General features: G+C 41.1%; 1 protein-coding gene across 5 annotated transcripts in view; it reads left to right on the top strand.

The window, feature by feature from the left end:
- The window catches only part of UBR2 (ubiquitin protein ligase E3 component n-recognin 2), a 135,032-nt gene extending 112,976 nt beyond the window's left edge, over window positions 1-22,056 (top strand). For all 5 annotated transcript variants that reach the window (XM_055264103.2, XM_055264105.2, XM_063633038.1 and 2 more), the window contains 13 exons: window positions 403-551; window positions 967-1,022; window positions 4,106-4,202; window positions 4,446-4,513; window positions 6,375-6,510; window positions 7,102-7,192; window positions 8,854-8,984; window positions 10,041-10,149; window positions 13,070-13,126; window positions 14,797-14,874; window positions 16,790-16,960; window positions 18,147-18,248; window positions 19,597-22,056. In XM_055264103.2, the coding sequence (XP_055120078.2) occupies window positions 403-551; window positions 967-1,022; window positions 4,106-4,202; window positions 4,446-4,513; window positions 6,375-6,510; window positions 7,102-7,192; window positions 8,854-8,984; window positions 10,041-10,149; window positions 13,070-13,126; window positions 14,797-14,874; window positions 16,790-16,960; window positions 18,147-18,248; window positions 19,597-19,738 (1,387 nt within the window). In that variant the 3' untranslated portion in view covers window positions 19,739-22,056. The remainder of the gene's footprint in view (window positions 1-402; window positions 552-966; window positions 1,023-4,105; window positions 4,203-4,445; window positions 4,514-6,374; window positions 6,511-7,101; window positions 7,193-8,853; window positions 8,985-10,040; window positions 10,150-13,069; window positions 13,127-14,796; window positions 14,875-16,789; window positions 16,961-18,146; window positions 18,249-19,596) is intronic.
- Window positions 22,057-24,568: the final 2,512 nt, after the last annotated feature.

Here is a 24,568-nt window from a genome sequence, read left to right on the forward strand (position 1 = left end):
GGACACCTCCAGTCTTTTGCTTGGGTGACCCCCGAATGTCAGTGTGTAAAAACAACTTTCCCCTGAGGATTGTTCACTGGAAAAACTAATCTCTGTGGAAGTAGGTATACATTGCTGATGTTCTCAGGATGGGAAACAGGGTCAAGGACCTCACTGTGTAGTATGTAGGCTTGTGCCCAGCACCCTGTTTTCAGCCCTGTGCCTCACCCCTGCTAAGTCAAAGAGTCTAACTCATCTTGGGCAGGGGCAGTTTGCATTATCTCTGATCACTTTGTATACAATTATCTCTGGATATATGTTAAGTGGTTCAATTTCAATATAGCAAAGAGCTGTTAAGAAACCGAACCATTTGATTGATATGTGCACATTGTTCTGAGCTAATTTTATACATGTTTACTTCAGGAACCCTTATTCTGAGAGCATAAAAGAAATGCTAACGACATTTGGAACTGCTACCTACAAGGTGGGACTAAAGGTTCATCCCAATGAAGAGGATCCTCGTGTTCCCATAATGTGTTGGGGTAGCTGCGCATACACCATCCAAAGCATAGGTCAGAGATTTACAGCTGTTTCTCTATGAGTCACTAGCATTCGTTGATACTAATTAGGCATAGAATCTTGTTTTTAAATGAAACGTTTAAAGTGGGTAACAATGTGAAGAAATAAGAAAAAGACTTAGAAGCAAGAAATGTAGTGTACTGACAAAATACTAGATTGACAGTTCATAAATTAACCACAGCAACAGAGAACTCTTGGTGGTGGTTATAGCTTCTTGTCAGTTGAAGGAATGTACTGTTCGTTTTTACTTTGTAACCAAATTTAATTTTTGTGAAATTACTTTGAAGATTCTGAAACTTGACAATATTGTACTTTCTGTAGAATTGGGGTTTTTTTAACCTTTTTAAAAAATTATATTAAAATATACATAACATAACATTTACCATTTTAACCATCTTTAATCTGTAGAAAGAATTTTGAGTGATGAAGATAAACCATTGTTTGGTCCTTTACCTTGCAGACTGGTAAGTTCTCAGTTTATTCAGTTCATGATAGTGGGGCGTGGAAATTAGGTGGTTTTGCTGCTTTTAATCTTATGGACCTGCAGTAGTTACTTACTACATTCACTTCTTTCATAGTAAAAACTCATTTTCTGTAAGGATATTAAAGAAGTAACGTTTGTGGTTTAATCTTTCTTTTAAATAAACTTCAGGAGGCCGGGTGCAGTGGCTCACACCTGTAATCCCAGCACTTTGGGAGGCCGAGGCAGGAGGATCACCTGAGGTCGGGAGTTTAAGACCAGCCTGACCAACATGGAGAAACCTCGTCTCTACTAAAAACACAAAATTAGCCAGGCGTGGTGGCGCATGCCTATAGTCCCAGCTACTCAGGAGGCAGAGGCAGGACAATCGCTTGAACCCGGGAGGTGGAGGTTGCAGTGAGCTGAGATTGCGCCATTGCACTCCAGCCTGGGCAACAAGAGTGAAACTCTATCTCAAAAAAAAAATATATATATATATATTGCAGCCTGGGCAATATAGTGAGACCTCATCTCTACACAAATTTTTAAATTGGCTAGGAGTGGTGGCGTGGCATGTACCTGTGGTCCCAACTACTTAAGAGGCTGAGTTGGGAAGATCACTGGAGCTGGGGAGGGCGAGGCTGCAGTGAGCCATGATTGTGCCCCTGTACTCCAGGCTGTGCAACAGAGCAAGATCCTATCTTTGAAAAAAAAAAAAAAAAAAGCAGCAGAAGAATGTATATTCTAGCTCCACTTTCTTGCTAACCATTCATATTTCAACTCCTGCAATTTGGCTCCACTTCTAACACTTTCTGACTTCTATGAAATATCTCTTTCCAAGTTCACCAAATGATCTCCTGATTATCATTTTGTGTGGGCATTTTTTAGCCCTTGTCTTTGAAACCTCTACTTAATTGCTTGTTCTGAAACTTTTATTTCTCTCCATTCCTTCTTCATTCTGAAACTCATTTTTCTCTTAATTTCTATGACATTCTTGGCTTTCTTTCTACCTCTGTGGCTCCTGCCTCTAAGCCCGGTCTCCCTCCTCCATCCTGCAGTTGTCATTTTTAAACCTCCAGAGTTCTGCCATCTAATACTCTTCCCTGATCAGCCCCATCTATGCCTCTGATTTCAGTTATATCCAAATGATCCCCACCTGTGTATCTCCAACCCAGATCTTTATCTTAGGCCTAGGTTATCTCTGCCTGCTTTATTTTTTTAACCTGTATCTCCTACACATACCTAAAATTCAATCCAAATTAATTTTTCTTCCTATAATCCCTGTTTTAGTTAATTTCACCACTATTCATCCAGGAGAAACCAGAAAATTGAAGTCTTTATTTTTTGAGACAGAGTCTCACTCTGTTGCTCAGACGAGTGCAGTGGCACAATCTCGGCCCACTGCAGCCTTGTGTCCTGGGTTCAAGCGACTCTCCTGTCTCAGCCTTCTGAGTAGCTGGGATTACAGGTGCACGCCACCACGCCCAGCTAATTTTTGTGTTTTTAGTAGAGATGGTGTTTCACTATGTTGGCCAGGCTGGTCTTAAACTCCTGACCTCAGGTGATCTGCCCATCTCGGCCTCCCAAAATGCTGAGATTGCAGGCATGAGCCACCATTCCCGGCCTAGATACATTATTTAGCCTGGGCATTCACAGTCAGTTGGTCAGCAGAGTCTGACAAATTCTCACCATTCCTTCTTCTACTTGTTTGGTTCAGCCCCATATCATTTCTTGCCTAGATTATCGTAGCAGTTTTTACCCAGAATCTCACCCTTCTCTAATACATTATTAGAGGGGCTCCTCAAAAGCAATCCTGTTCATATTCTTCATACTTTTACAAACTTCTTAACCTATTTCTCCATTATCACCGCCTGCCAGTTCCTACCCCTGTGGTCCAGACTTGTAGAATCACTGCCAGTTCCTCAATGCTAGTTCTCACGCTTTTGCACATTCCATTTCTTCTGCCTAGAGTACCCTAAGAAGACTGCTACTCTTTCAGATGCTGTTCAAGTTTTCTCTTCCCTTAGAAAGCCCTCTGAGCCATGTACTGTGAGTTAGAGACCTCTCATCTGTGATGCCTGCCTCCTTCCCCACTTTCTTCCTTTCCCACCCCAGGACTTTAAGCTCTTTGAGAGCAGGATGAGGGAGAATGGGTTTTATTTGAAGATCTTCAGAACCAAGACCTAGTGTATATAGTAGGACCTCAATATTTATTGAACCAAACATTACAGAAAATTTGGAAAATGAGAAAACAAGCAGGAAGAAAAAAGTCATCAACTTATCACATATCCATCGTTTTCCATTCGCGTATTTATGCTTGATTACAATTGGTACTCACATGTAGCTTTGTTTCTGCTGTATTCTTTGAATCAACAGTTTTCTTATTACTGCTACTTAGTCCTCATAACAATTTTTAATAGCTGCGGGCACCCTAATTTGTGCCACCATCTTCTTGGACAGTTTCTCCAATATTTGGAGTATCTCTTTAGGATACTCTACATTTTAAGGAAGAGTATCCACATTTTAGAGTATCTCTTTAGGATAAACATAAGAGATACATGTTTAGAGTATCTCTTTAGGATAAACATAGAGAAATACTGCATCCGCATCTTGGCTTGTTTATTTGTTTTTTGAGATGGAGTCTTGCTCTGTTTTCCAGTCTGGAGTGCAGTGGTGTGATCTCAGCTCTCTGCAACCTCTGCCTCCAGGGTTCAAGCGATTCTCCTGCCTCAGCCTCTCGAGTAGCTGGGATTACAGGCGTGAGCCACCGCTCCCGGCCTGCCTCCACATCTTGGGAGTGTCCCTTGCTTTCTGTCAGATGCATATATTCTATATTCTTTTCTTTTCCAGAGAAAAGCAGCAACATGGTGGCAAAGAGATAGATTTCATTTATTCAGCATACACTTAGACATTTCCCATTCCATTTATCCTGTGTTAGAGGCATGTCATTGAGATGTCATAGATCTAGTTCCATACCATCTAGAGCAGTTTCATTGTGCATCCAGCTGTGCTCTGAACTAGCATTCCTGAAAGAGAACTGCTTTGCATGTTGGTTTTTTGTTAATTGTGTTGGTTTCTTTGTTTTAGGATGACTGTCTTAGGTCATTGACGAGGTTTGCCGCAGCACACTGGACAGTGGCATCACTTTCAGTGGTGCAAGGACATTTTTGTAAACTTTTTGCATGTGAGTATTAATACATTTATAACATGTTGTGGTAATTTTTCGTCCTCTGAAATTTTGTTTTTAATGGTACAGCTTCTCTCAATAATGAATTAAATACTTAGTAGTACTGGTTTTCTTATATATAAGCTCTAGCTTATAAATTCTCATGTGTCTTGTAAGAAGATAAATTTAAAGCAGATTATATGCATTTTAACATATGTTGGCATATGAAATATGCTAATGTATTTCTCTTTAAATCTCTAGCACTGGTGCCTAATGACAGCCATGAGGAACTTCCATGCATATTAGATATTGACATGTTTCATTTATTGGTGGGTATTGTGCAGTTTGTTTGGACTTCTACGTCATACTATGTAACTTTACCTTAGGTTTGGTGAGCAGTGTAGTGGCAGACAGGAAGGAGTTATGTGATTTCCTTACCCCTTCTGAGTATAATTCTTTTATGAGAAACCTCAAAAAGAAATTATTTAGGAACCTAGTTGAGAGACTTGACCTGGTTATTGAGACATCCTCTGACTCTTATTTTGCTTTATGGCTGAGGTCAGTATTTTAACCTCTCTATGCTTTTAACCTGTAAAGAGATAAAAACACCAGCAACGGGTCAGGTGTGGTGACTCATGCCTGTAATCCCGGCACTTTGCGAGTCTCACCCCAGATCACTTGAGGTCAGGAGTTTGAGAGCAGCCTTGCCAACATGGTGAAACCCTATCTCTACTAAAAGTACAAAAAATTAGCTGGGCGTGGTGGCACACGTCTGTAATCTCAGCTACTCAGGAGGATGAGACACGCGAATCACTTGAACCCAGGAGGCAGAGGTTGCAGTGACCAAGATTGCACGACTGCACCCCAGCTTGGATGACAGAGCAAGACCCCATCCAAAAAAAAAAAAAAAACAACAACAGAAGCACTGCTGCTGGCCCATACAGTGCTTTTGTACATTTTCGAAAATCTGGCAGATACAGCCCTGTGGTCACACTACTTAGTGGCAGAGAGCCTCTTATAATTCAGGGCAAGGTATGTCCTCTGAGCCGGGACATCCTGGTGCTAAGACACACAGCTATCCAAATAGTGGGTAGCCAAATCTCAGCCCTACCTCAACTGGGTTCCCTTGCACAGGATACAGAGTGTACTACCACACCCAGCAGCCCCAGGTGCTGTGCCCTTATTCTCTGGACCTCAGATTCTGCCCCTTTAAGTTGGTTAGTGCCTACTTTATACGACTATGTCAGAACTCAATGAGTTAATCCGTGTAACGCACTTAGAGCAATATATTCCTAATAAATGCTGGCTATTACTGTTCTCATTGCTGCAACTAAAACCACCACCACCTATACTGCCATGCAGACAGCAGGAGGCCAAGAGAGCTAGCATTTGTGTACCTGCCAGCTTTTACATACATTCACACTTACATCTCTACAATTTACATGTAACATATTGTCTACTTTACCAATAGGGAAACTGAGGCCTGATCAGAGATGTTAATTTGTGTAAAAAAGCTCATAAGAGGAGGAGGTAGGATTCATATCTAGATATTTATAGGTCCAAAACCCATGTTTTTTCAACTGCCTACTCCCTGGAGATAGTTCAGATATTGTTTTTGTTAACAATAAGCTATGTATAGGGGACCCACTGGATTAATGAAATCATAGTACCCATCAAGAGTCCTGTAACTCTTAAGTCATTTCCTGTAGCCAGTCCTATTGGATTTTCTAACATGGATACCCTTTCTTTAAGAACAAAGATTTCTTAAAGGGAGGAGCTGAACTCAGGAGGGATCACAGTAAGAAAATGGAAATGTGACCGGGCGCGGTGGCTCACGCCTGTAATCCCAGCACTTTGGGAGGTTGGGGTGGGCAGATTACCTGAGGTCAGGAGTTCGAGACCAGCCTGGCCAACGTGGCAAAACCTCGTCTCTACTAAAAATACAAAAAGTCGGGCGTGATGTTACACGCCTGTAATCCCAGCTACTCAGGAGGCTGAGGCAGGAGAATCGCTTGAACCCAGGAGGTGGAGGTTGCGGTGAACCGAGGTTGCGCCACTGCACTCCAGCCTGGGCAACAGAGTAAGACTGTCTAAAAAAAAATCAAAATAAAAGTAAAAGTAAGAAGATGGAAATGTGCTTAGCTGTGAAAGGAAAGGTGATCTGTCTGATGTCCTGTGTTTGGTGCCTAGGTGGGCTTGGTGCTTGCATTCCCTGCGTTGCAGTGTCAGGATTTTTCAGGGATCAGCCTTGGCACTGGAGACCTTCACATTTTCCATCTGGTTACTATGGCACACATCATACAGATCTTACTTACCTCATGTACAGGTAACTCTTGCCTTTTTGTCAGTTTCTTGAAGGAAATACTTGAGTTTTCTCAGTTTAAAAAAAAGTATGAGAGGAAAAGGTATTTGGATGAGGATAATACATGAATAAGGCTATTTTTTTCTGTGTATCCTTATACAAAAAGTTTTGAAACATTTCTTTCTCCTCTTAAAATTTCCTAGTAATGTGAATGTTTCTAGTGTTAATTTCATACATTCAGTAATATTTGTGTAGAATAGTAATTAAATCTTTTAGAATCTTACGTTTTAGAATGCCAATTTTGTTTTAACTTACATGTTTGTTAATGCCCACATGAATTCATCATTAAATTATGTTTTGCATTCAAAATTCTTGTTTTTCATACACTTTAAGACTATATTTATTTGATTTTACTTAAAACATGCCAGCTGGCTGTTTGGTTTGATTGAGATCAATACTGTGCTCCCACTTGAGGGATTACAATTTTGCATGTTTTCTAGGAATATTTCATGTTGTATGTGAGTTTATGAATATATTTGCATGCTTAATGTCTTCAGTCCTTTTGATAACACTTAATTGGAAAATACAGAGTACTAGTATTTCCTTATCTTTCAGAAGAGAATGGCATGGATCAAGAAAATCCCACTTGTGAAGAAGAATCAGCAGTTCTTGCTTTGTATAAAACACTTCACCAGTATATGGGAAGGTGAGTTAGTCATCTTTACATGATAACGCATTTCCCTAAATATTGCTAGACGATGATAGCATGAGAAAGGAATTCGTTTGTTAATTAGGGGAAATTGTTGTCCATTGACATGTTTTTAAAATAAGATGTGGAGTGATCTGCAGGGCTTTTCTGAACTATTCATATACTAACATAATTGGAAATCTGGGAGAAAGGTGATAATATTATGCCGAGCTTCCCACATTTATTTGGCTGTGGAACCCTTCATTTGCTCAGAGGATCTGGCAGAGACTAGAGGATAGATCAAATGTACTTTGGAAAGGCGATACTCTAAAACTTATGTTGTCTCATTCAGAATGGGAATTTAAAACTCCAAGTTAAATTGGCATAATTTATTTTTAAGGTAATATTCAGTAGTGGCAGGAATAAAATGAAATTATAAGAATTTCATGTATGGTTAGAGTCATGATTTGCACAAATAGCAATTCAGTAGTTTGCTTAGCTTTCAACAGTATATATGTCAAGAATCTCTAAAGTCAGGAACCTATAAAAATGTCTGGTTTTTGACTATCCCATTTCTGAGAACCTACATTAACAAAATAATTCAACATATAGAAAAAAAACATACAGGCATATAAAGATGGACACTCCAGCCAGGCACGGTGGCTCACCCCTATAACCCCAGCACTTTGGGAGAATGAGGCTGGCAGATTGCTTAAGCCCAGGCATTTGAGACCAGCCTGGCCAACATGGTGAAACCCTGTCTCTACCAAAAAATACAAAAATTAGCCAGGCATGGTAGCATGTGCCTGTGGTCTTATCTTCTCAGATCACCCACGGAGGTGAAGGCTGCAGTGAGCCATCGCACCACTGCACTCCAGACTGGACAAAACAGTGAGACCCTGTCTCAAAAAGAAAAAGATGTACATGCTGATATTATTTATATTAGCAAATAACTGAAGGCAATCTAAGTGTTTGCAGGGAAATAGTTTGATATAGTGATGAATGTGTTCCAAAATAGTAGAAATCTATTTAAAATATGGCCCTAGGAGCTGGGTGCAGTGACATGTGCCTGTCGTCCCAGCTGCTCGGGAGGCTGAGGTGGGAGGATTGCTGGAGCCCAGTAGTTTGGGTCCAGCCTGGACAAATTTTCATTTTCCACATTTTCTCTTTATGTCACTATGTTACTTTTATAAATTTTAATAACATCACGCCTGTAATCCCAGCACTTTGGGAGGCCAAGGCAGGCAGATCACAAGGTCAGGAGATCGAGACCATCCTGGCTAACACAGTGAAACCCCGTCTCTACTAAAAATACAAAAAATTAGCCGAGCGTGGTGGTGGGCGCCTGTAGTCCCAGCTACTCAGGAGGCTGAGACAGGAGAATGGCGTGAACCCGGGAGGCAGAGCTTGCAGTGAGCTGAGATCGTGCCACTGCACTCCAGCCTGGGCGACAGAGCAAGACTCCATCTCAAAAAATTTAATAACAGCATTGGAGGCTATGTCACCACTTACACTTGGTGTCCTATAATAACACACACCCACTTGCCTGTTAACTCACTCCTTTTAAGCATAGATGCCATCAGCTCCAAATGACAGTCAAGTCTGTTTTCACACTATGCTATAAGTACCGTGACCTTTTCTTAGTAGATTTCCCAATAATCTTTTTTTTTCTTTTTTAGTGCCTTGAAAGAAATACCTTCCGGCTGGCATCTGTGGAGGAGTGTCAGAGCTGGAATCATGCCTTTCCTGAAGTGTTCTGCTTTATTTTTTCATTACTTAAATGGGGTTCCTTCCCCACCTGACATTCAAGGTAATTTATACTTTCTTTCAAAACGTAGGGAGAGTTTGTAATCCTTTACTCCAGCAAATATAAAGATCACTTGCAAAAATGAAAACTGACTAAAAGTTCAAAGCATAGCTAATTTACTATGGTGATGTACACATTTATAGCATAAAATGTATGTTTATGCATATGTCTCCATTTATTTGGATCTCAGTAAATGACTGTTAAACTTCTATGTAAATGTTTTTACACCTGCAAAGCACTTCTCCTGTAAAGATCGTAGTTGTGCTTTCAGATGTTAAAATGTTCAGTTATGTATTATTCATAAACAAGGTTCTTCAGATTTGAAAAGGTGAAAACTGACAATTTCAAGTGGTTTTTAACTTGAAACATGCATAGCATTAAAATTTAGAATACCCATAATTGCACATAAATCTGATTTTAATTTGGGAATTGATTTGCTCTTTCATAGTTGTTTTCCATGTTCTGTTTTGATTCATTTCATAAAAGTAGTATGAAGGTGGACTTGACTGTATCTCTGTATCCCACAGTGCCTGGCACTGGCCATAGAGTACCTGCATGCAGTGCTACTCTCTGAAAGTTTGTCCACTGGTATTTCCATTCAGCTAGTTGCCTAGGAACCATATAAAAGAGTTTAGTCTTCCAGATTATTTGCAGTGATGATTAGAGTTGGTATTTAAATCCATGTCTCGTGGTAAAACCATCTTGTATTTCTGTATTGGTTGATCCTTTTCCAGAGCACCCATACATTATTTTTATGATTTAGTGTTCACAATAACCCTGTGCAGCAGATTGTGCAGGCACACCATTTTGCAAATGATAAAGCTGAGACACCAGGACATTGGGACCAGTTTGATGTAGGAGTCGCCTGACTGCACTCAATGCATTGCGTTATTTTCCATGGATTCCTTCCACGTGCCATTCTGTTAACTTCCTACAAGTTATGTACCTGGCAAATTGGAACTCTTTCATCCTTTTTTTTAAGCTCTGCTATTGCTTAACTGTCATGCAGAATATGCCCTTAGTTGTTATATGTACTCTTTTCTTGTTCCTCATTTGCAGTTCCTGGAACAAGCCATTTTGAACATTTATGTAACTATCTTTCCCTACCAAACAACCTCATTTGCCTTTTTCAAGAAAATAGTGAGATAATGAATTCACTGATTGAAAGGTAATGATTATATACTTTTCTTTGTTGTATTAAATAGTTCTATGGAACCAAACTTTAGTTACCACATATGTAGCAAAATTCTCAAGTAATGACCTTGGTAGAATTCAACACAAATAATTCAAACTATAATGAGTAGGCCTTTTGTTGTTGTTTGTTTGTTTTGTTTTTGCTTTTGTTTTTGTTTTGTTTTGTTTTGAGACAGTCTTGCCCTGTCACCCAGGCTGGAGTGCAGTGGTGTGATCTTGGCTCACTGCAACCTCCACCTCATGGGTTCAGGGAATTCTCCTGCCTCAGCCTCTCAAGTAGCTGGGGTTACAGGCATATACCGCCATGCCCGGCTAGTTTTCTGACCACCATGTTGGTCAGGCTGGTCTCGAACTCCTGACCTCAAATGATTCACCTGCCTCGGCCTTCCAAAGTGCTGGGATTACAGGCGTGAGCCACCGCACCAGCCTATGAGTAGGCCTTTTTAGCTAAGGATCTGGCTTTTCAGTAAATTTTTTGCCAAGCTAGTGAATAGCATAAACAAATTTGCATGGAAGGGGAATAGTGGTAGAAGTGTTGATTTCCTTACATGAACTTACTTGTTAAGGACTCTCTTCCATAGGTTTTTTCTTGTTTTTGTTTTTAAGAGATGGGGTTTTGCCATTTTTTCCAGACTGCCTTTGAACTCCTGGGCTGAGACATTCCTCCCACCTCAGCCTCCTGAGTAGCTGGGACTACAGGCACATGCCATCACACTCAGCTTTTCATAGATTTTTAAAGCTGAAAGAACCCTTAAGGCTATCTAGTCCAATACCTTCAACTTTATATTTGAGAAAACTGAAGTCTAGAGAAATTGGCCTGTCAATCATGTCAAGTTAGTGACTGAGTTAAATATATGGCTGTTCTGTCCACAAAACAGGGGAAAATATTTGCAAACTACATATCTGATAAGGGATTAACATCCAGAATAGGCCAGGCACAGTGGCTCACTCCTGTAATCCTAGCACTTTGGGAGGCAGAAGTGGGAGGATCACTTGAGCCCGGAAGTTCAAGACCAGCCTGGGTAACATGGCGAAACCGCATCTCTACAAAAAATTTAAAAATTAGGCATGGTGACATGCACCTGTCAGGAGGCTGAAGTGGGAGGATCACTTGAGCCCTGGAGGTCGAGGCTATAGTGAGCTGCATGCCATTCCACTCCAGCCTGGATGACAGATCAAGACCCTGTATCAAAAGAAAAAATCCAGACTATATATATCCAGAATTCCTACAACTTAACAACAACAACAACAAAAATAAAACCCAATTAAAAAATAGGCAAAGGTCTTAAATAGGCATTTCTCCAAAGAAGATAAATAGCCAAAAAAGCATACAAAAAGATGCTCAACATCACTAGTCACTGGGGAGATCACACTGACATACCACTTCACACGCATTAGGTGGGCTATTACTTTTTTTAAAAAAAGAAAATTACAAATGTTTACAAGGATGTGGAAAAACTGGTATACTGGTATCCTTGTGCATGGGATATAGAAAATGATAGAGCCGCTATGGAAAACAGCATGATAGTTCCTCAAAAAGATAAACATAAAGTTACTTTATGATTCAGCAATTCCACTTCCAGGTACAGGTTACAAAATAACTGAAAGCAAGAACTCAGATCAATATTAAACACCCACATTTATAGCAGCATTATTCATGATAGCCAAAAGATGGAACCAACTCAGATGTCCAACAGATGAATGGATGCACAAAATGTGGTGTGTACAGACACACAATGGACTATTATTCAGTCTTAAAACTAGGCCAGGTGTGGTGGTGCACGACTGTAGTCCCAGCTACTCGGGAGGCTGAGGCAGGAGAATCACTTGAACCTGGGAGGCAGAGGTTGCAGTGAGTCAAGATTATGCCACTGCGCTCCAGCCTGAGTGACAGAGCAAGACTCTGTCTCAAAAAGAAAAGTAAAGGAAATTCTCACACATGCTACAACGTGGATGCACCTTGAGGACGTGTGCTAAGTGAAATAAGCCAGTCACAAAAGGATAAATACTGTATGATTCCACTTCACTGAGGTACCTAGAGTAGTCCAGTTCATAGAAACAGAAAGTAGAATGGTGGTTCCCAGGGGCTGGGAGAAGGAATTTTGCATTTAATGAGTACGGAGTTTCAGTTGGGAAAGATGAAAACATTCTGGAGATGGATGGTGGTGCTGGTTGCACAACAATATGAATGTACTTAATGCTACAGAACATTAGACTTTGAAGTGGTTAACATGGTCATTTTTATGTTATATATATTTTACCACACTAAAAAAAAAATTTTTTTTTTTTTAAGTCTCACTCTGTCACCCAGGCTTGAGTGCACTGGCACAGTCACAGCTCATCCTCCTGGGTTCAAGCAATCCTCCTGCCTCAGCTTCCCAAGTAGCTGGGACTACAGGCACTTGCCACCATACCCAGCTAGTTTTTGTATTTTTAGTAGAGAAGGGCTTTTGCCATATTGCCCAGGCTGGTCTCGAACTCCTGGGATCAAGTAATCTTCCCGCCTCAGCCTCCCAAAGTGCAGAGATTACAGGCGTGAGCACCTGGCCAAAAAAGTTTTATTTTTAATATGAGTGTTCTAGCTCCAGATAATGTTAGCTTGGCATTAATATAGATTAATATAGACTAGTTTTTCTAGAGTATCCAAATTAGTAAGATAATGATGTTTATAGCCACAAATTGTAATATATTTAATCATTCTTGCTTTTAGAAAATATTCAGATTTTAAAAGTTGTAGGCAAAATAGTATTTCTCCAGGTTTCTTTTGATGAAGTAAATATGTTAGGTCAAGAATATTATTTTCCTCTTATTGGCTATGGAGGGGAGAAAATTCTAGTTCTAACCCTTTAAAAGTAAAAGTGTTTTGTGTTTTTTCCCCTCTGTTTACATTAAAGTTGGTGCCATAACAGTGAAGTTAAAAGATATCTAGAAGGTGAAAGAGATGCTATAAGGTAAGTTAAGGATCCTCAAAAACTTGATTGAGGTGGGAGAAAGGGTGGGATCAGGATATAAGCGCCGTATTCCTTCAGAAACTTACTTCTCAAGCCTTCAGTGATTCCAAAAGGTTAAGATATGTTGCCTTCGTATTTTCTTCTTAATCTAATGATGAGAGTCTATCAAAGTCGGAATTATGATCATAAATATACTACATTCTTGGCAGAGAAAGGAAATAAAGTTATTATATTTTAGGATATTTGCTTTAAAAAATATAACGCGGCTCCTAGGTTTTTCTTAGCTCTATTTTTTTCTCTCTTTCATTATGGGAAAACTCTCCAGAAGTGTGAAGAGTGAAATAATGAGGCTCCACATACTTGTCATTCACCTTCAATAACTATCAGTCAAATCATGGCCAGTCGTTTCTTATAATTATTTTTTCTTCATTTCTTTTTACATTCTATTCTGATTCTGTTGTAAAGTGTGCTCTACCAGATCCTAAAAAGATGTGTCTCAATTGTTACTATACAAGTTGCGCATCTCTAATCCAAAAATCTGAAATTTGGAATGTCCTCATGAGCATTCCTTTAAGCATCATGTTGGCCCTCAAAAAGTTTCAAATTATGGAGCATTTCAGATTTCAGGTTTTAACATTAGAGATACTCAACCTGGATTAACAATTGAGATGCATTTGTTATGATCTGGTAGAGCATGCTTTACTACAGAATCCAAACAGAAGTAATGCACATATTCGAAACTCTAAAAAAATTCAAAACCCAAAGCACTACTGGTCCCAAGCATCTCAGATAAGGGATACTCAACCTATATCTCTTAGTTCTGGTAAATACATCGTCCATAAAAGTCAGAAGACTAGAGATTATCTGTCCTATTTGTTTGCTTTTACACATCCAGAAATAACACCCCAATTTTATTAGGTTGGACCACATGAAATGTCAGTTTTTATAAGTCAAAAATGGTTGAATATCACAATTTCATGTGATTCCATTCTGACGTCAGAAAACTCTTAATAAATGGAACAGTAATCGTCAACTAGAAGTATACATCAGAATAACCTTGGGAACTTTTGAAAAAAATACTCAGGCCACTACCTACTGAATCTAATTTCTCTAAAGTTAAAGCCCTAGCATGTCTATCCCCTCAAAATTCCCCCAAGTGATTTTGATACGATTAAGAACTACTGTCTAGCCAGGCGTGGTGGCTCACACCTGTAATCTCAACACTTTGGGAGGCCAAGGAGGGTGGATCACGAGGTCAGGAGATCAAGACCATCCTGGTAACACGGTGAAACCCCGTCTCTACTAAAAAAAAAAAAAATACAAAAAATTAGCTGGGCATGGTGGCGGGCGCCTGTAGTCCCAGCTACTCGGGAGGCTGAAGCAGGAGAATGGCGTGAACCCAGGAGGTGGAGGTTGCAGTGAGCCGAGATCGTGCCACTGCACTCCAGCCTGGGCGACAGAGCAAGACTCTGTCTCAAAATAAATAAATAAATAAATGTCTAAAATAATCCCCCCTTCAGTTTAACTCCATTTTTTGTCTTGGCAATGGGTAAAGTAGTGAAAGGCCACACCGTGTTACCCAGGCTAGGCAGGTATGTGCATATAGAAGTGCCTCATAGTATAATATGACCTAAATTAACGGAGCGTTTTTTAATTTTTCCTTTTTTCAGATATCCAAGAGAATCTAACAAATTAATAAACCTTCCAGAGGATTACAGCAGCCTCATTAATCAAGCATCCAATTTCTCGTAAGTTTTGCTATTAGCATTGAACATTCCCTGCCACTGGAAACACCTCTCTACAAAGAATTTGAAGGATTTTGTTGTTCTTTGTTTTGTTTGGGTAGAGAAATTGTATCTGTAGTACTTTATGAGAGAAAAGGGAGAAAAAAGGAAAAAAAGAAGAAACTTGGCCAGGCGCGGTGGCTCACGCCTGTAATCCCAGCACTTTGGGAGGCCGAGTTGGATGCATCTCCTGAGGTCAGGAGTTCTAGCCTTGGCCAACTTGGTGAAACCCTGTCTCTACTAAAAATACAGAATTAGCCGGGCGTGGTGGCAGGTACCTGTAATCGCAGCTACTCGGGAGGCTGAGGCAGGAGAATCACTTGAACCCAGGAGGCAGAGGTTGTAATGAGCCGAGATCGAGCAATTGCACTCCAGCCTGGGTGACAAAGGCAAAACTCTGTCTCAAAAAAAAAGAATAACATCTGTAGTACTCCATACTATGTAACATATAAAAGCATCATTTCACTATGTTTCAGAATAAGACATGGAATGGGAGTAGGAGAAGCAAATTTGATACATGAATGTTTAATAATTGCACTTAAAGTAATAACAGCCCTTGGTAATTTTTTTTTTTGAGACAGGTCTCGCTGTGTCGCCCAGGATGGAGTGCAGTGGTGCAACCTTGGCTTGCTGCAATCTCCGCCTTCCAGATTCTAGTGATTCTTGTACCTCAGCCTCCTGAGTAGCTGGGATTACAGGCATGCACCACAACTCCCAGCTAGTTTTTTTTGTATTTTTAGTATCACCTCGGCCTCCCAAAGTGCTGGGATTACAGGTGTGAGCCACTACACCTGGCAGTAATTTTTAATATAGTATCAAATATTTAACATACAAGCAGCATAAAGAATAATGTAATAGGGGAGGCTGAGGTGGGAGTATCACTTGAGCCCAGGAGATGGAGGCTGCAGTTAGTCATGATCGTGCCACTGCACTCTAGTCTGGGTGACAGCGAGACCTTGTCTCAAAAAAAAAAGAAGAATATAATAATGTAAGAGCTTAAACATTACCTAGACAATTGAAGCTCCCCAGCTGTCTCTTCTCTGTTGCCTCTTTTTCCTCCCTCTGAAGATACCTACTATTCTAAATGGAACATTAAGCATTCCATTGCTATACATTAACTATATAGGTTTCTATTCCTGAGCATCATATATTGTTATTTTGCATGTTTTATTTTATTTTTATTTTATTTTATTTTATATTTTATTTTATTTTATTTTATTTTTGAGACGGGGTCTCACTCTGTTGCCCAGGCTGGAGTGCAGTGGTGTGATCTTGGTTCACAGCAACCTCCGCCTCCCAGGTTCGAGTGATTCTCCAGTCTCAGCCTCCCAAGTAGCTGGGACTACAGGTGCACACCACTGTACCTGGCTAATTTTTGTATTTTTAGTAGAGACGGGGTTTCACCATATTGGTCAGGCTGGTCTCAAACTCCTGACCTCAGTTGATCCACCCACCTTTGCCTCCCAAAGTGCTGGGATTACAGGCGTGAGCCACTGCACCCAGCCAATTTTGCATTCATTCAGCATTGTTTCTAAGATTTATCTGTATTGACGTTTATAACTTTATTGATTTTTCATTGCTCTATAGTATTTTATTATATGGCAGTGGCACCGTTTTATCTTTTTCTCCTATTGATGATTTTATTTATTTTTTTTTCTCCAGTTACTGATTCTTTGGAGTGTTTCCTACGTGGTCTTTGTATATATGTGCAAGGTGTTTCCTATTTCCGATTCTAGGAATAAATTTGCAGAGACTGTGGAATATACGCTTCTTTGGCTTTACTTGATATTGCAGAATTCTTTTCTAGGCTGGTTTTTTCATCACTAGCTCTGTAGCCACTCTTTAGATCAATGACTTGTGGGTTTTTTATCCCTTGGAGGTGCCCGAAATCAGGTGGTGATAAGAGCAGAGCCCCAACTCTGTGCCTTGTGTGTGGATCTCTGCTGTGCTCCCAGAGTTACTGCTGCCAGACTGAACTGGAAGGGGAGGATGTAGGAGCCTGCACAGCTCACACCTACTCCTGTGGCTCTGGAGTGGGCATCTTCCTGAGGTAAGGACCTGGCTTTTTAGCTTTGGATCTGCCTCAGTATCTGACTGTTAGGATGTCACAGGAAACTACTATATTGCCAGGAATTTTGAGACTACTGTTCTGTGTGACTCATTCCAGAAACATGGAGCTCCTTGTCTCCTCACGTCTCACATTTGGTCCATGCCAACTCTGTGTTGGTTCTTTTATTGTCACCATTCCCACTCCTCCTCCCCCAACCATAGGTGACAGTTCTGTTCTACTTGCTTCATGTCTCCCACTAATGTGAAACTTCTCTGATTTTCTGTCCAAATCCAGTGAGAATTACTCTTTCTGTTGTGTCCTCATGTCCTCATGGCTTTTGGATTTTACCTCCACTTATACATATTATCACAACTCTACATGCCAGCCTGTGATTAGTGACTACTACGTACTAGGCATTGAGAATGCGGTAGTCCACAGTGCAAAGATCTCTGCCCTCATGGATGGAGCTCATTTTCTAATGAGAGAGAGGACAAGCAAGACTGACAAGAATTTAGATAGTGATACAGGCTAAGGAGAAAAAATAAAGCAGGGAAGGGGAATATGAAATGGCAGCTGTGGAGCTAAATTTGAGATTTAATTTTAGTAGATCAGGGAAGGCTTCCTAAGAACATGACTTCTGAGTAAAGACCTAAAGAAGTGGGAGAACATTCTACTCAGAACATTCTGCACAGTTCCTGGGGTAGAAATGTGCCTGCCTCCTCAAGGCAAGGAGGCTCGTGTCACTGGAGTGTTGTGCACAGGTGAGAGAATCCAGGGGCCTGCTGTGTGCTGGTGACATCTCTGGGCAAGGTGGAAGCCATTTCAGGGTTTGAAGCAGAGGCATAACATGAGTTTGGGCTCCTCTGGAGCATAGGTTGTATCCATAGCTTAGTCATCCCCCTAGTACCTTGACAATTTCTTATACATATTAGGTTCTCAATAAATGTCTGTTTAATTGCACTGAACTATTAATGCCAGATAAAGGCAAATCTCTCAAAGGGATCAGGGGACACAAATTTGACTCGAATCAACCTATTTCCTAGTTTCTGCACAGTTTTTTAATGGATAACTTCCTCCTAATAGTGGTTTAAATATCAGTACTATAAGACTTCATTCTATTTGGAACTGAATACAAATGTTGGTTACTAATGTGTAAATGCATAACGTATGAATGGCCTCTCTACAGAGTACGGGAATGTCAGGTGCTATTTTTAGCTGGCAAAACCAAAGGCTGTTTTTATTCTCCTCCTTACCTTGATGACTATGGGGAGACCGACCAGGGACTCAGGTAAGAACCCATCCTGAGTTAGCTAACTCAGGGCCTGCGGCACCCTTCAGTATGTGGTGACGTCCTGAGGGTGGAGGGCTGAGGTGGTTCTGGAAGAAGTGTTATCTGTGGAGTCTTCCAAGGAGGGTGCCCTGTCAGCCTGGTTTGGTGTTCTTTTCCCAGCCTTCAGAATGCCATGAGGAGCATCAGGATAGGTAAGGGAATAGAATAGGACAGGTGCAACTTTATTCCATTTATCACTCCAAAGAACTGTTTGAATTGCCATATGGCATCCCAGCTCAGAGCACTCCAGGGATGGCCCACTCTGACTTGTATGGCCTTGTATAGAGGAAGCCCAGTGTTTGAGAAAATCTTAATTGCGAACAAATGTGCTTATTACATTAAAATCTGGGGGACAAAGATTTTAAAACATAAAGAACAATATAACAATATTGGAGGCTAAGTTACTTCTACCCTGGTAGCTTTAGTATATTGTAAGCTAACAATTCCCCCAAGCACTACTAAAGAACTTCTTTTAGACCATCTCTTTTGTCTAAAGGAGGTATAAGTTTTAATCTCCATAGATATGCCTATCCAGCCTTAAGTAGCAGATGTTGAAGGCCTAGAAACCCAAGCAAGGTAAGTAGATGAGCTGCCCCAGGCGCTGGACTGCGAGGCTATGCCCATGTGCCACCCAGTGATGGTGCTTCCCACTATTCTCAGCGTGGGCTGTTAGGAGGAGAGTCTGGTTAGTGAGTGAGAGGATGGCTGTGCTCAGAAACAGGAGTAGAGGTGCCTGGCTCAGGGCACTGGTCCCAGGCAGGAACCCATCAATGCTTGCACTTGTGTTTAAATTGGACCTGGAAGTTACTCATATTTGATTGCTTCACTGAGACTGTGGCTGAAAGATTGCATCTGAGGAACGTTTTTCTTTTCTTTTCCTTTTTCTTTGCACTCTTAGTTAAAATCTGTGAGGAACATTTTTACTCCTGTAATTCTTCTTTCGCCTTCTCCTCTGCCCCCTTTCCTTTTTACATGTTACCAACAAAATGGGCAATGAATTGGTAGTTTTAGCCTCTCAACCCAGACCCTCCTTATCCCCTGCAACCTCTATTCCCTCACCTCACTCTGGGTAAGTGTGGCTTGTGTACCTTTCCTTCCTCATTTTAGCACTTATTCCCTTTTACCTGCTCTTGGCAAATGGTCAGAGCTGATATTTTTGTTAAAAGCCACAGTCACCTGCCAGACAGAAATGCTGCAGGAGGTCTAAAACCAATAACTTGTAACCTTGCCTAAATCAGGAAGGGTTGGGTTATAATAGAGGAATAAACAGAACACATTCTGAGTGGCATGTGTCTTCTCTTTCTAGACGGGGAAATCCTTTACATTTATGCAAAGAGCGATTCAAGAAGATTCAGAAGCTCTGGCACCAACACAGTGTCACAGAGGAAATTGGACATGCACAGGAAGCCAATCAGACATTGGTTGGCATTGACTGGCAACATTTATAATTATTGCACCACCAAAAAACACACACTTGGATTTTTTTAACCCAGTTGGCTTTTTAAGAAAGAAAGAAGTTCTGCTGAATTTGGAAATAAATTCTTTATTTAAACTTTCCTTCCCAGTTTTATAGTTTCTGGTTCTGAGGACTGATGAAAATCATCTTCCATCAGCAGATTTTCTTGCACTGTTTGCTGTGCCCCTCAAATATAACGTCTTGGGTTTTAAGATCGAGCAAGGAGCTTCTCTTCCTAGATTGGATCCCAGCCCCTTTGTGGGGGTCTGACTGCGTAGTCCCAGCCATTGTGTGATATTTCACGTTATTGATGATAGTGAACTGTGGGTCTGAAGCTGACTCAACGGAGGCAGGAAACAAAGTCTCTGTGGTCTGTTGGGTCATACTTCATGGTTCCACTGAGTGGCCCAACACTGGGACTGGGTTGGTGTCCCCTCTGCTGACAGGACCCTACTGCTAGGAGAAAAGTGGTTGATTTTGAAGGGAGTGTTCCCTTCTCTCCATTGACTATGAGAGAGTTGGGGGACACACGTGCAGAAGAAGCCCATGGGGAGAAGGTGGTTTCCTGGTGTGCTGGCTGGTTTTTCAGGGCTGTTGGAGGGGTTTTTTTCTTTTTTTTTTTTATGGCAAGACTTTTGGCTTTGAGAAAACTCAAAGGGCTTTCCAAAAACTTAGGATGGTCTAAAAAATTAGAATATTCTTTTAGAATTAGGAAGAAAAATTAGGATATTCTAAAATAATATGGATTAAAAATTTAGGATATTCTTTTAGATATCCTAATATCTAGATGAGAGGCCTTCATTCATAACATCTGGTCGTTTGGGCTGTGGTTGGCATAAGTGATGTTTATTTTGGCCTCTGTCACATCCAGTTTCTTGAGCTTTTAAGGTAAGCTTCTTTTGGCTTTTTTTCAGATGTTCACCAAGCTTAAGTTTAAAATAATAGATATTCTAAAAGAGTATTCTAATTTTCTTATCTGTATTCTTTTAGAATACCCTAATGTTTCAGACAGTAATATTCTCTTGTTATTTCTAAGGCTAAATTGGCAGAGTATATCATCTAAAGCCAAACACTAAAGGTGGTGAGAATCCACTCCCACCCAGCCAGCATTTCCTGAAACAGACAAGCTGCTGCTTCCTTGCTGGCGCACTTAGTGCATTCCTGGGATGGTCTGGCACCCAGGCTTTTTATTCTTTTTGAAGATTGTTCTTACTGAGGTGCCTTCCTAGAACAAGAGCCACTTACAAAATAGCTTATAATTATTATGTACCACACAACTACTATTGTTTGATGTATGACTGCTGAGAGCTTGAATACCTGCAGAGAGTGACTGAAGACTTAGTAGAGGAGTAAATTCTGAGCCTGTCTAAGGTGGGGCTAAGGAACAAATGAGTGATAAGAGGTTTTTTAACCAATGCAAGTGACCCTTTCAGTCAGTTTTCTTTGAATTACATCTACAAGTTTTGTTCCACTCAGCTACCAGTCAACTAGGCATGCTCCACAGTATAGCAGGAAGAAGGTCAGAAATCTGGACCTGAAGCTAAAAGAAGTGAGGATGTAGAAGCCACATTCCTCTCCAAGGTAGTGTGTGAAAGAACCGCCCCCTCTTGAGAGGAGGATGACCGTCACCATTCTTGCTTGGGACTGACTCACCCAACTGAGAGGAGGACCAATAGAAAGAAAATTCACATTTGAATCCACCTCTCTCCCCCCCTTTTTCTGGCCTTCATTCATAAGATCTGGTTGTTTGGGCTGTAGGTGGCATAATTCATGTTTATTTTGGCCTCTGTCACATCCAGTTTCTTCAGCTTTTTAAGGTAAGCTTCTTTTGGCTTTTTTTCATAAGTTCACCAAGCTAAAATTTAAAACAATAAGACCAGGTTTCTCTCTCTACAAGTGGATTATAAACATTTTCACCAAATCATAACAATACTCCAGCTTTCCAGCCCGACTTCCTAGGAGCCTGGAGTTAGCAAAGGTTGTCTCTGGATTCCATTCTCTGAGAATATCACAGAGCCTGGGAGAAGATGAATTTACAAGAAATTGCAACATACACACCTTTTTATTTTCTGGTGTTAAGCTAATTGTCTTTCCTACCTTACAAATCATGTTAGTTTTATGATTTGTTCCGCATGTTTTATGTTTATTGTAGAAATGTTTATATAACATGCTTTCCATATCAGGGAAAATCATATCTGTTTAATAAATTGGCTATAACTTTAATATCTGTGGACAACTTGTAAAATTTGGAATGTATCATATGTAAAAAGTTTAAAGATACCCAAATAAATGCTTTAGGTGTTGGCATTACTTTTGGTTAGCATATATCTTTCCGTTTCATTTTACACACTTACCTGCCACAGCAATGAGCCCCGTGTCACCTTGCTACAAATACAGTGGGATATCTGTACTAGCTTTAAATTTAAGAGGCTTATATTATTATGGCCATTAGCCAAACTATCTTGACCTTCCCAGAGAAAGTGTGATCATCATTTTAGCTGATTAAGTTTCATATTCATTAGCCATGACAGCGTGTGACCTTTCTGGGCGATTTTGGAACTCAAAATCACTGGGAAACAGGGCACTCCAAGACCTGTGTCTGGGTTTAAACTCTTGTTCATCCTTACCTGGTGATCTCAAGATCCTTGTCCTTACACACTCCCCTAGTGTGCTCGCTGGTTTTTCAGGGCTGTTGGAGGGTTTTTTTTTTCTTTTTTTTATGACCACTTCCTGCTTTTGAGAGAGAGACATAGAAAGGCAGCTACACTGTCTTCCTAGGGGAGTCATTGCCCATGAGAATTCTTTTTTTTTGAAATCCTCTTGAGAGCATCAAACTAAAACAGCAGGGTTTCCATTGCACTCGCCCTGCCTCCTGGTCAGTAACACTGCTCCCAGCCTACTGCCTTCACTACTCTTGTCTTTAGTTCCAGGAACTCATGAAGCCCCTTCTGACATGCTCCTCCCTCTCTTCCTACTCTTGGTTTTGGCGTGGTGGTGGTTTGGTTTGGTTTTTTTAAAGAGACAGGGTCTTGCTCTGTCCCACAGGCTGGAGTGCAGTGGCACAGCCTTGGTTCACTGCAGCCTCAACCTTCTGGGCTCAAGCAATCCTCCCACCTCAGCCTCCCCAGTAGCTGGTACTATAGGCACATGCCACCACGCCTGGCTAATTTTTGTATTTTTTTTTTTGTAGATACGGCCACGCTATATTGCCCAGGTTGGTCTTGAACCCTTGGGCTCAAATGATTCTCCCGCCTCAGCCTCCCAAATGCTAGGATTGTAGGTATGAACCACTGTGCCTGGCCTGTTCCTACTCTTGTTTTTTAAGTCACATTTATTGAGGTATATTTTACAAACAGATTAACTCTTTTTAGTGTACAGTTTTATACATTTTAACAAATGCATACAGTTAAACAACCACAGTCAAGAAATAGAACAATTCTGTCATCCCCAAAAGTCCCCTGTGTAGTCAGCTTCTTGCCTCATCGTGGCTTTCAGCTACCAGTGTTTTTTTCTCTCCTTTTGTTTTGTCTCTTCCCGAATGTTATATAAATGGAATCGTATCGTATGTAGCATTTTGAGTCTGGCTTCTCACTAAAGAAGAATGCGTTTGGGTCCTCCCTTTTCCTTTGGATTGCTGAGTAGCATTCCGTTGTACAGACTTCTGGGCAGTTGCCAGATGAAGGGCATTTGGGTGAGTTTGGGTGATTGTTTTGGTGATTACTGCTACAAACATTCATGGGTAGGTTTTTGTACAAACCTGAATTTTCACTTCCCTCAGGTAAATAGCTAGAAGTTGTCCCTTACGTCTTAATCCTCCATTTGACGCCATCCTGAGAGCTCAGCATTCTCTAATCTGTAACTTTGCTGTTTACACTCCTCTGTGATGGACAGGATAAAATGCTGTCAGGAGTTAAGGACTGACATGTTTTTCCCCTTCCAGCCAACCTATCCATTGTGACCTGGGAAGGCACCTGTCTCTTCCCTGGACTTTCATAGTATTCGACAGACATTTTTCTCTTCCTAACACAGTGGTGCTGCCTGCCTGCGCTGTCATTGAGAGCCATCTTTTTAGCCAGTAGTGGATGAAAAGCCCTGTCTTGGTCCACGATTGTCCCTGGCTAAGCTGCAAACATGCTGGCCTAGCATAATAGGTGCCCGGACGAGGAGGGGCAAGGGAGCGTGCAGAGCGGGCACCTAATCTTATTAACCCATATTAAGGTTACTAGGGATTTATTTACTGGCAGCTCAGTCCCGGGCTTGAAGCATGTTGTAAAGAAGCTGTGGGTTCTGGAACTGAGGCCAAAAATTCTAGGACACGGCTTCCCAAATATTCAGGATAGTCATCACCTGTTTCTTCACTATGGAGTGAGCATTTTAAAAATGAAAGTCCTAAGGCCCTGTCTACCCCTCACCCCATCCCAGGGCTATGCTGGCAGAACTTTAAAAGCTAGCTGGGGCCAGGTGCAGTGGCTCACTCCTGTAATCCCAGTGCTTTGGGAGGCCAAGGTGGGCAGATCACCTAAGGACAGGAGTTCAAAACCAGCCTGGCCAACATGGTGAAATCTCATCTCTACTAAAAATACAAAAATTAGCCAGGCGTGGTGGCAAACGCCTGTAATCCCAGCTAGTAGGGAGGCTGAGGCAGGAGAATCACTTGAACCCAGGAGGCGGAGGTTGCACTGAGCTGAGATCATGTCATTGCACTCCAGCCTGGGTAACAAGAGCAAAACTCCATATTTGGAAAAAAAAAAAAAAAATGCTGGCTGGGTCCCTCAGGAGAAAAGGATTTACACCAGCCCAAGGAAAGACTGAAGTTACACAC

Source organism: Symphalangus syndactylus, chromosome 23, assembly GCF_028878055.3.
Source record: "Symphalangus syndactylus isolate Jambi chromosome 23, NHGRI_mSymSyn1-v2.1_pri, whole genome shotgun sequence".
In the NCBI taxonomy this organism is placed as follows: Eukaryota; Metazoa; Chordata; class Mammalia; order Primates; family Hylobatidae; genus Symphalangus; species Symphalangus syndactylus.